The 12,526-nt window shown below is 38.4% G+C and overlaps 1 protein-coding gene across 2 annotated transcripts in view; it reads left to right on the forward strand.

The window, feature by feature from the left end:
• Positions 1-5,630: 5,630 nt before the first annotated feature.
• ccbe1 (collagen and calcium binding EGF domains 1) overlaps positions 5,631-12,526 on the forward strand; it is a 94,855-nt gene continuing 87,959 nt past the window's right edge. Inside the window, exons 1-3 of one of the 2 annotated variants that reach the window (XM_010901860.5) lie at positions 5,631-5,794; positions 6,301-6,343; positions 6,450-6,530. In XM_010901860.5, the coding sequence (XP_010900162.2) occupies positions 5,719-5,794; positions 6,301-6,343; positions 6,450-6,530 (200 nt within the window). In that variant the 5' untranslated portion in view covers positions 5,631-5,718. The other variant, XM_010901861.5, reaches the window with a different exon arrangement.

Genomic DNA, 12,526 nt, shown 5'->3' on the forward strand with positions numbered 1-12,526 from the left:
ACACTTACAGTGGATATAAAAAGTCTACACACCTTTGTTGAAATGCCAGGTTTTTGTGATGTAAAACAATGAGACAAAGATAAATCATGTCAGAACTTTTTCCACTTTTAATGTGACCTATAATGTGAACAAGTCAAAAAACAAACTAAAATTTTCGAGGGGGGAAAATGAAAAATAAAAACCTTACAATAACCAGGTTGCATACGTGTGCAAACCCTCTTATAACTGGGAATGTGGCTGTGTTCAGAATAAACAAATCACATTCAAAATCATGTTAAATATAATTTATTACACACCTGCCATCATTTAAAGAGACTGATTAATCACAAATAAAGCTGTTCTAGTAGGATTTTCCTGACATTTTCTTAGTTGCATCTCAGAGCAAAAGCCATGGTCCGCAGAGAGCTTCCAAAGCATCAGTGGGATCTCATTGTTGAAAAATATCAGTCAGGAGAAGGGTAAAAAAAAAATCCAAAGCATTAGATATACCATGGAACCCAGTGAAGACAGTGGTCATCAAGTGGAGAAAATATGGCACAACAGAGACATTACCAAGAAACGGACGTCCCTCCAAAATTGATGAAAAGACGAGAAGAAAACCGGTCAGGGAGGCTTCCAAGAGGCCAACAGCAACATTAAAGGAACTGCAGGAATTTCTGGCAAGTACTGGCTGTGTGCTACATGTAATAACAATCTCCCGTATTCTTCATATGAATGGGGTAAGGTGGCAAGACAGAAACCTTTTCTTACAAAGAAAAACATCCAAGCCTGGCTGAAGTTTGCAAAAACAAACATCAAGAAGCACATGGGAATTTTTTTTATGGTCTGATGAAACCAAGGTTGAACTTTTTTGGATATAATTCCAAAAGGTATGTCTGGTGTTAAAACAACACTGCACATCACCCAAAGAACACCATACCCACAGTGAAGCATGGTGGTGGCAGCATCATGCTTTGGGGCTGGGCAATTCCACGCAAATGTCAACCTTGCTGTGAAAAATTTAAGTTATCATAAAAAAATCAAAACCCTTTCTAAGTTGTCCATTTGGATCTGTATTTTATTGTATTGATGTGCTGTCATGTAAATTTTAAGGACATTTCTGTTTATTCACCTCAGATAAGGTGTGCACAGATACTAAAATTGCTTTTTTTATACAAACCTATTTCATGCTTTAAAAAGAGGGATCAAAGACTCCTTTAATTATACTTTATGTTGATAGTAAGGATTTTGCAGAAAGATGGGGGCATGACTGAGATATAAATACACTCACTTTGTTATAACTGCATTTCCCTTTAAATTTATAAAGGCTATATTTAGGAAGTCACGACGCTTAAGTGCTGTGTCACGTCCGTAACGATTTAAAGAATAAGTTTAGATTGTATAATCCTTATTATTACAATTAATTTGAAACTTTATGTACAAAGCCAAAATATGTCCATTCTAGTTATGATTGACAAATCATCTCACTTAATTGCTCTAAACAACCTAATTATGCGTTACGGACGTGACCGTTATGGACGCTTCACATTAAATCATGCATGATTTGACCAGCTTATATTTGTTTAATTAATTAATTCATTTATTTATTTCAAGCAATATAATGACACATAACAAAGGCAATCAAGAAGCATTCTGATTAAATCAATACGAAAAGATAAATTCATCAACTTTACAATATAAATCGATCTATTGCTTGAAATGGAGTGGAAAGAAGTCAAACTTATTTAAACTCACCTTGGTCTTTCATCATTTTACTGTTAAAAAAAACCCACACATATATTAAATTGATCTCTATTACTGTACATCAGAACTTTTTAGAAATCAATTAATACTAGAACCATGGAGTGTGCGTGCGCGTGTGTGAGAGAGAGAGAGAAATATGAGACGCGCCTTCTGTGATGACTCACTTTCTTTCCCGCGCACGCCCTCTGTGGTCAAAGGCAGTTATTTCTGTGGTGATTGTAGATCTGCGATTTCTGGACAAAATCTCTACTTTATTTGCAGTAATTGGTAAGTATTTTGGGTGTCTCTTTCACACAGATCGTCTTGATCCTCCTGACATCCAAACCAATATAAACGTGGCAAAAACCCATCGGGCCTAATGAAATGAAGTAATCATTGTGATTTTGACTTAAGACAATAACATTTCAATTATTATTTCAATGCATTGGCTAATTTTGCAATAATGTGGCTATTTTAAAGCACGATTGCGCATTCAACAACGCAAAACGGGTATAAACATTGCGATTAGTTTGACACAAAACATAATATTGCGATCATTGTGACATGATTGCTTTTTTGCATGCAAAAAAAAAAACGCTCTCCAGACTGTTTGTTCTATATAGACACAGGCCAACACACTGCTACTATCAGACAGCGTTTCAATTCACTGACGGGACTGAGGGGAAACCGGTGCTCTTAACTCCGGAGAATATCGATATGATAAACTGCATATATAATGATTATGTATCTTAGCTTTATCAATTCCATATCTTTCGGGGTCTAAAGTAAACACCTTGATGATAAAAACACATTATCAAGCAAGCAATGTTTTGAACATGCTCACATGCCGGTTAAAGTTTAGCTGCATGAGAGATATGCGTGAACTAATCTATAACACGGTGATTTCAGTTTAAATTTGATTAATTGTGCAGACTTACCTTACTGATGTCTCAGATGTTTGTTGTTTCAAATAAAAAGAGACACACAAAAAGGTCTCTGTTCAAGTTTTCCAGCGTCAGCCAAGTGATGATTTCGGAACGGTCACGTCCATAACGGAAAGAAGTCACATCCGTAACGTCCGTTTTTCCTCATAAATGAATTTTTTTAAACTAAAATAAAATAAATAATGTATGTTCTATAGAGAGCCGACACTCATCCATTCGGCTAGTATTATTTATTTTGGCTTGTGCATTTTAATTCACAGAATTTCAACAAAGTATATTGTCTCCCACAAACTCCCGTCTTTTTTTTGTCACGTCCATAACGCATGTGTATTTCCCTCATATTAAATATAAAACGCATGTGTAGATTGATATTTTTCTAATGTCTGTACTCCTTTATTAAGGGAGTATGGACATATAAACAGACATTTAAATATATTGGTTTTAAATGCATTTTCTGAGAATTTATATTTTATGTTTTGACTGCAAATGTCACGTCCATAACGCTGGAATTGCCCGGCTGTTTTTCTTCAGCTGGAACCGGGGCCTTAGTCAGGGTGGGGGAATTATGAACAATTCCAAATACCAGGCAATTTTGGCAAAAAACCTTCAGGCGTCTGTTAAAAAGCTGAAGATGAAGAGGAAGTTCACCTTTCAGCACGATAAAGAACCAAAGCACACATCCAAATCCACAAAAGCATGGCTTCACCAGAAGAAGATTAACGTTTTGGAATGGCCCAGCCAGAGCCCAGACCTGAATCCAATTGAACATCTGTGGGGAGATCTGAAGAGGGCTGTGTGCAGGAGAAGTCCTCACAATCTGACAGATTTGGAGCGCTTTTGCAAAGAAGTTTGGGCAATATTGCCACGTCAAGATGTGTCATGCTAATAGACTCCTACTAAGACTAAGACTGAGTGCTGTAATAAAATGATAATGAAAAGGTGCTTCAAAAGGTATTAGTTTAAGAGTGTGCACACTTATGCAGCCAGGTTATTGTGAGTTTTTTATTTTTTATTTTTCCCCCTCAAAGATTTCAGTTTATTTTTCAATTGAATTGTTCACGTTATATCACATTAAAGGTGGAAAAAGTTCTGACATGATCTATCTTCGTCTCATTCCTTTACATCACAAGAACCTGGCATTTTAACAGGGGTGTGTAGACTTTTTATATCCACTGTATATAACATTTGCGTGTTCCAAGAACCACCAGAAAAATACCTTTTTCTGTAAACAGATGTTGACCTGACCTCTACATGATGCAAAGTGAAAGTTCCCACCTTTCTGCAACAGACTATAGAAAATTCAACACTTCCAGTTACCAATTTCAACTTTCTAGAACAATGCTGTTAAACTGAACAGTGCAAGTCAAAGGAAGGAGAAACCCTAACAGTGATTTGTATGAAAACTGGTTAGATCTACACAGCAGAACCCACAGGTCTTGGCAAAGGATCTTCAGAACAGTTTAGCTAACACTAAAGTTGTTGCTCGCAGGTCCACCCCACAATGTACCTTACACAGAATGTTCACAATTGTCTAATATGTTGAATCTATGGAAAATGCATAAATGGTAATCCTGTATAAATTTGTGCAAAAGGGGGGCCTGTTTCACTTTGTTACATGTAGAGCTTAGATCAACTATATTTTAACTGCAATAAGCAGCATTCTCAACCATCAACCTCCTAATGATGGCCCTCTACTGAATCACATATAACCAAGCAATGGCTATTTAAAGAAAACGTGACCATGGCAGGCATAGTGAGTATGACTGTGTATCTGTATGTATGCATGTGTCTGTATTATAACTGCACTCAGCAGCTTTCTAAACCACCAGTGTCTCATTCTTGACTGTAAGCAAAACATTTAAAACTATTTTTAGAGGCACTTCAGTCTTCACATTAACATATTTAATTTGTATGTTATCAAAATGTTTTATCCTGAAACAAAATACAATTAAATGGTATTGGAAAATACCTTTTAATTTTACATAATTGGTACTAGCATAATCAGACTAGAGCACTTTTTCAACATGTAGTCAAACCGCTTGAACCTAGTGTCATATCTTAACAAAATATATTGAATTAAATCACATGGACTCTGAGTTAAAGTTGTAACATTGGTTAACTCTTCTTCCTCCATCAGCACAGTCAATGTAATGATGTCATACCCATACATGACTCCTAGCGTGGAACTGTGTGTCAAACCAGGATGTCCCCAAACTGGTAAATGGCGAACATCAGTGGGCATAACCTAAATATTCAGTGGGCGTAACTTAAAATTCAGGAACCCGCATATTAAACAACAACCCAGACTTGTGGTCTGCAGATATACTTTATTGGAGGATCCAACGCCCTCTCCTTCACTTCATCGTAGACACCTGTTTTCTTTGATTATTGCCCGCACTTGTTTTCCCTGATTGCGGACCCTATTTAACCACTGAAACGGAAAGTCAATTCAAATGATTGGTGACAAATTATTTTCAAGGATGCAATTTCATTTCTAACCACATGGTGGTGGCAAAGTCAACTAGACTGCGTTCCATCATCGGCTGGTGCGTGTGCAGCGCTTTTGTTTAGGGTGATGGACGTGAAAACATTAGCTTCTTTTAGTGTCTTAAATGCACAAAAAATACTAAGTGTATATAACTTTTTGTTCGTAATAAACATTAAACTCTTGACTTGCCAACTCAATCGTAAATGACACTATATCGGTGTATCATTGATCTGCAAAGAGTGAAAAAGGTTACAATAAAGGTTTGTGATGAACACTTTCATATTGAACCGAAATTAATTGCACCTATTAATAACATTGGCGTACTGTGGGCTAAACGCAGGTATTCATATATAGGGTGCTCACAGCAGGGATTGCATATACTCACTTAAAGTTCAGTGGAGCTATACGGCGTATCAATAAGGCTAATGTAACATATCAGAATCTTTAGCTTACAATGTTGGTACACGTTTTTTCACATTTTAAAACGGCTGTATGCTTAGTGGTATTCATTCGTGGGAACGTTCCAAAATATAATAAGCCTGAAAGGCGTATTGGAGACGTTTCATGCGATCGGCTTCAAGGACCGAGAAGAAAATAACCATTAAGAAAAAAGAACGGCAGGTAGAACAACCAAGACAACGTAGGCAATTCAATTTTTATTTTGAAAATCAGTAGAACGGGAGAGTGCAGGATGTTTTGGTGAAGTTCTTTATTGTCGAATTGCTCGGCTACTACGTTGAAGTTACACGTCGAAGTAAATTATTAACAAGTAGGCCTTCCACAGCTAACAGTCAGAACGACATCATTATAGCCGGGGGAGCGAATTGTTTTTGGTTAACACTTCTTCAGGCACCACTACACCACTACAGATTAATAATCTCCCAAATCTTGTGGAAGGAGGGACGACCCAAGGAAAAATACAGTCAGCATTTCGGAATAGCCTACTGACGGCAGCAGCAGCATCTGGAACCATCCAATCACTTCAACTCTCCATACACTATTGAAAGCTCTTGTGTAATTGCGACGGGTAACCTACCGGAATACAGGTGTTTGGACTGGGGGAGATTCATACTTGACCGGGGGAAATGAGCTTAAAAGACAGCGGGACCCTTATGATTTTAGTGATGTTTATGTTTTTCTCTCAAGGTTTGATGTGGACGTACAACGATGATCTGGATAATACAGACAGGTAAACAACCCGGCGCGCGACTTGTGTAATTTAGTTTATAAATTCATAGACAGGTTTTAAATCCGGTAATTAAGTGAATTCATAGACTAATTTCAGTATTTTACAGGGAGTTCTGTTCTGAGAATAACATTGCCACAACCAAATATCCGTGCTTAAAACCAACTGGAGAGGAAACAACATGTTACAGGTAGGCTCATTTCAGTATATATGCCTAATCGTTCTCATTGTTGCCTATATAGGCTTCCACCCGAACCAACTTGTATTCCGTAGTTAAAATGTGTTGGCTACGTCAGTGAATAATTATTCTATATGCGCTTTAGTGTGTTTTGTTTAATTGTTCTTCCTTAACACTGTTGCAGTATCATGACCCAATTTTCATGTTAAGCAAAATGTAGGCTTCATAGCATATTTGGAATGTGATCCCATAGTATGTTTTAACTACTGAAGATCCAGTTTGGATCGAGACGTTGTTACTACAAGGGTGAATTGGGAGTGTTTGCAGTGTGATGGTCTCAAGTCAAGTATGAATTTGCCCAGCACAGTTCAAAGATGTGCCTACTACTACAAACAATTCTAATGCTCATTTAAGTTCCAGTATGCCCACGTCTACACTGGATTCAGTATTTTACCAATGTAGCGCTTTGAGCTGAGATTCTGTGGTTAAACATTGTCTTTTTCAAGGAATGTTGCTTTTCAACACGAAGCAAAGCAATATTGTCTGGAGTCACTGACTTACCATTTAGCTTATTTCTTATACTTGGAGGATGATTGAAATCTCCTGTTTTCAAGATAAAGTGTAGCCTAATTAATGTTTACAATGATTGGGATCATTTAGACATTTATTATTTTTCGAAATGAAAGCACACTTTTTGTCCATTAAAATAACAAAATCCATCAAAAATACAGTGTAGACATTGTTAATGTTGTGAACGACTATTGTAGCTGGAAACTGCTTTAGTGGAATATCTGTATAGACATAAAGACGCCAGTTATCAGCAACCATCCCAATGTGTCCCAATGACATGTGTTTACTCATCCAAGTTTATAATTTTAAAGGGCAAATTTATCATTTGGAAACCCTTTTGCAATTATGTATTGCTAAATACATTCATTTAGTGCACTTCAAGATTAAGATTGATTTTGTTTCATAAGAGGTAAAATCCATTTTACTTTTGAAAGAAATGGAAAGTTGGTTTTTGCTTTTAGTCATCCACAGTGTTTTTCAATCATTCATTATGCTCGTAATGTTTATATTGATGTGAGAATATTTAATCTGAGGTGCCTGAACTTTAACAAGTACTCAGAGTAAACGTCTGGCCAAATCGAGCACTGTTTAGGAGTGAGTTAACATTTCATTTTAAATGGGATTGCCTATAAAACACACTGAACCAAGTGGAACCTAACTGTATTTGGCCAATATAAACTCTTGTTGTCACTGCCAAACGTTTTGTGGGGAAATTAATTTTGAAAATGGGAGGTATTACATTTAGACAGCTTCATTTTTGGTTCAAGCACCTTTAGCAGCAATTACACCATGTCTTGCTACAATCTTGCAAACCTGGATTTGGGAAGTTTGCCATTCTTCTCTGTAGATCCTCCCAAGTCAGGTTCAATGGAATATATTGCAAGACAGCCATTTTCAGAAATCTCCAGAAATCTTAATTCGGTTCAAGTCCAGGCTCTGGCTGGGCCACTCAGGGACATTTACAGAAGCCACTCTTGCATTATCTTGGCTGTCTGCTTAGGGTCATTGTCATGTGGGAAGATAAACCTTCACCCCAATCCGTGGTTCTGAGCAATCTAGAGCAGGATTTCATCAAGGATATGTATTTACTTTTCTCCTTTTCGTCTTTCCCTCAACTCTTAAATGGTCTTGTTTCTAATGGTCTGAGAGACCTGTAGATACCTTTCAGCAAACCCCAAGCAGGCTTTCATGAGCGTTTTACTGAGGAGTGGCTTCTGCCTGGCAACCCTACCATAATGGCCTGCTTGGTGAAGTGCTGCAGAGAGAATTTGCTGTCTAGAAGGCTTTGCCATCCCCCCACAGGAACTCTGCCAGAGTGGCCATCATGTTCTTGATCATCTCCCTGACCAAGGAACTATTCTCCCAATTGCTCAGTTTGGCCAGATAGCCATTTCAAGGGTGTTGGTAGTGTCACGCCCTCCGCATCCACCTCCTCCTAGTCTGGGCCAGGCTTTCTCTCTCTCCTGTCTGTCTGTGTATGTGGGGCTTTCCCCCACTGCCCCTCAAGTCTCCACACCTGCTATTCATTCCCTCATCAGCCTGCCTATATATACCCTGGTTTACGTCCGTCTGGCGCTAGATCGTTGTTATTCATTACTAGGTAGTAAAGTTCACGGCCGTTCCAAACCATAGTTTGAACACCCAGTTTAGTTGTTCCTTCCTACTAACCCTGTTCATCCCCGTTACCAAGACCCACCTTACCCAGCCTCCAAACACCTCCACCTGCCCGCCTGTCAGCCACCTAGAGCCTAACCGCTGTCCTGTCTGCCTTGCCCTACCTACCTACCTGGCCAGCCTCAACCCTTCCGGCCTGGCCTCTGTCCTTCCCAGCCATCATTAAAACACCATCTTTGTTTCCCTGATTGTGTCTGGTGTTGTGCGCTTGGGCCCACTCGCGCTTCCCCCCATGACAGGTGGTTCCAAACTTTTTAAATTCAAGAATGATGAAGGCCTCTGTGTTTTTGGGGACCTTTTACGCTACAGAAATGTTTTAGTACCCTTCCCCAGATCGGTGCCACGACATAATCCTTTCAAAGATCTATACAGACATTTCGTTGAACATCAAGGCTTGGTTTTTGCTCTGACATGCACTGCCAACTGTGGGACCATATATAAACAGTGTTGGCCCTTCCAAATCATGTTGAATCAAGCTCCAATAAAGTTGTAGAAACATTTCAAGGATAATCAGTGGAAATGAGATACACCTGAGCTCAATTTCAATTGTTATAGCAAAGGTTTGAATACTTGTAACTGTGATATTTTGTTTTAGAATTTTTTAATATATTTGACAACATAAAAAAAGCATGTAATCCATTTTAGAATAATGCTGTAATGTAAAAAATCGTGAAACAATTGAAGGGGATTTGAACACTTTCTGAAAGCAATTTACAGGTGCTGGACATAAAATTTGAATATCATCAAAAAGTTGATTTATTTCAGTAATACCATTCAAAAAGTTAAACTTGTATATTATATTATATTATATTCATTCATTACACACAGACTGATATACTTCAAATGTTTATTTATTTTAATTGTGATGATTATAACTGACAACTAATGAAAATCCTCAATTCAGTATCTCCATAAATTTCAATATTACTTAAGACCAATACAGAAAAAATATTTTTAGAAATGTTGGCCAACTGAAAAGTATGAACATGAAAAGTATGAGCATGTACAGCGCTCAATACTTAGTTGGGGCTGCTTTTGCCTGAATTACTGCAGCAATGCAGCGTGGCATGGAGTCGATCAGTCTGTGGCACTGCTCAGGTGTTATGAGAGCCCAGGTTGCTCTGATAGTGGCCTTCAGCTCTTCTGCATTATTGGGTCTGGCGTATCGCATCTTCCTCTTCACAATACCCCATAGATTTTCTATAGGGTTAAGGTCAGGCGAGTTTGCTGGCCAATTAAGAGCAGGGATACCATGGTCCTAAAAACCAGGTACTGGTAACTTTGGCACTGTGTGCAGGTGCCAAGTCCTGTTGGAAAATGAAATCTGCATCTCCATAAAGTTGGTCAGCAGCAGGAAGCATGAAGTGCTCTAAAACTTCCTGGTAGACGGCTACATTGACCTTGGACCTCAGAAAACACAGTGAACCAACACCAGCAGATGATATGGCACCCCAAACCATCACTGACTGTGGAAACTTTACACTGGACAATCCACAAGCAATGTGGATTCTGTGCCTCTCCTCTCTTCCTCCAGACTCTGGGACCTTGATTTCCAAAGGAAATGCTAAATTTACTTTAATCAGAGAACATAACTCCGCAGCAGTCCAGTCCTTTTTGTCTTTAGCCCAGGCGAGACGCTTCTGACGCTGCGTCTTGTTCAAGAGTGGTTTGACACAAGGAATGCTACAGCTGAAACCCATGTCTTGCATATGTCTGTGCGTGGTGGTTCTTGAAGCACTGACTCCAGCTGCAGTCCACTCTTTGTGAATCTCCCCCACATTTTTGAATGGGTTTTGTTTCACAATCCTCTCCAGGGTGCGGTTATCCCTATTGCTTGTACACTTTTTTTCTACCACATCTTTTCCTTCCCTTCGCCTCTCTATTAATGTGCTTGGACACAGAGCTCTGTGAACAGCCAGCCTCTTGTGTCTTGCCCTCCTTGTGCCTTGCCCTCCTTGTGCAAGGTGTCAATGGTCGTCTTTTGGACAGCTGTCAAGTCAGCAGTCTTCCCCATGATTGTGTTGCCTACAGAACTAGACTGAGAGACCATTTAAAGGCCTTTGCAGGTGTTTTGGGTTAATTAGCTGATTAGAGTGTGGCACCAGGTGTCTTCAATATTGAACCTTTTCACAATATTCAAATTTTCTGAGATACTGAATTTGGGTTTTTAAATTAATTGTCAGTTATAATCATCAAAATTAAAAGAAATAAACACTTGAAATATATCAGTCTGTGTGGAATGAATGTATACATTATACAAGTTTAACTTTTTTAATGTAATTACTGAAATAAATCAACTTTTTGATGATATTCACATTTTATGACCAGCACCTGTATATCACATCGGAATACCATTCTGGAATTCTGTTTATCCACAAACATGTTTTTTAATCAAAGTCAGTGATCCATGTTTTAATGATGCAGTTCACAACATCAACAGAAGTGTGGATTTGTGCAAGTAATGTCTATCTGGCAAAGTATTTTATGAATGGTTTAGTCGTCTACAAGCAGGAGAAAGTGTCAGTAATGCCAGATTAACTTCTAGTGTAGTTGTGTTGTTTAGTTACATAATAATGCATAATTCAATATAGAAAATAGATGTAAATCAACTTTCTTATCAACCTTGCCTTTTCTGCATTTATCAAATCAAATTGTAAAATAAACAATTTGTAATTAGCTATATTTCATGGACAAACATAAGGGAAAACTAATATTCAATACTTGCACAGTTGCTCAGAGACAACACAATGCATTTTTAAACAGAAATGTATTCTTCCCCCAATTTGTTTTTAAATTATTGTAATCTGAAGGACTCGTAAATTTTTTTTTCTAATTGTGTTTCGGAATCAGAGACATAGGCAAAATATAATGCATGTGCCGGTATGTGCTCCATGTTATTAAAACCACTCAATTTCAAACTTGACATTTCATGCTATGATAGTGATTCTACGTATAGATTATTCTCATAAAAAACTGAATTCACATCCAGCCCAAACTTTGAAGATTAAAAAATAGGTGTTAGCCTCGAGTATCCGCAGAAGATGTTACCATACAGAAGCTGCAAGTTTCCAATACACTACCTTCACCAACAGGACGATCTGAAAAGTGCCAAGAAGTGTCTGCACAGTTTAGGAAAGTTACAATTTAAACACGTTCATCTGTAAAACTAGTCAGTTCAGAATCAGCTACAGGTCGGCTGACTCGATTTTCTTCTCATACAATCCCGCAGCGTCACAGTGCATTTCCTTGTTGAAGCCGGGCTGCTTAGAACAGTTTTTTTCAGTGCTCTGAAAGTAGATGGTGATTGGATAAATGCTGCGATTATGTCCCGCCCACAGACGTTCAGCGTCTCTGGGGGTGATTGAGGAGTGGGCTGGCCCAGACTCCGGGCTTCCGCGTGATGATTGGAGGATCTGACGATCTATTAAACTGCATCTCCTTTTGACTGACAGCGGTCTGTTCTATAAGAAGTCACTGAAGCTATTTCGCGCTCAGTCCCATTGCAGATTTCTCAAGTGTATTCGAAAGACAAACTGCTGCAATATTTCTTGATATTTGTTTGGCGAAATTGCTAGCTGATTTGCATCATACATTTCACACGATTATAGGCTACACCACAATCCTTGTTTCAGTTTTACAAAGTTTAATATATATTTTTCATTCATTCATTCATTCATATAAAGTAGTAGGCTAGGCTAGCGTCATACACGGCTGAAACTGCGCACGATGGCAGACAGTGCTAATATTGTCGACCAGATTTTAGC

The sequence above is a fragment of the Esox lucius genome, chromosome 14 (genome assembly GCF_011004845.1).
Source record: "Esox lucius isolate fEsoLuc1 chromosome 14, fEsoLuc1.pri, whole genome shotgun sequence".
NCBI classification, from domain to species: Eukaryota; Metazoa; Chordata; class Actinopteri; order Esociformes; family Esocidae; genus Esox; species Esox lucius.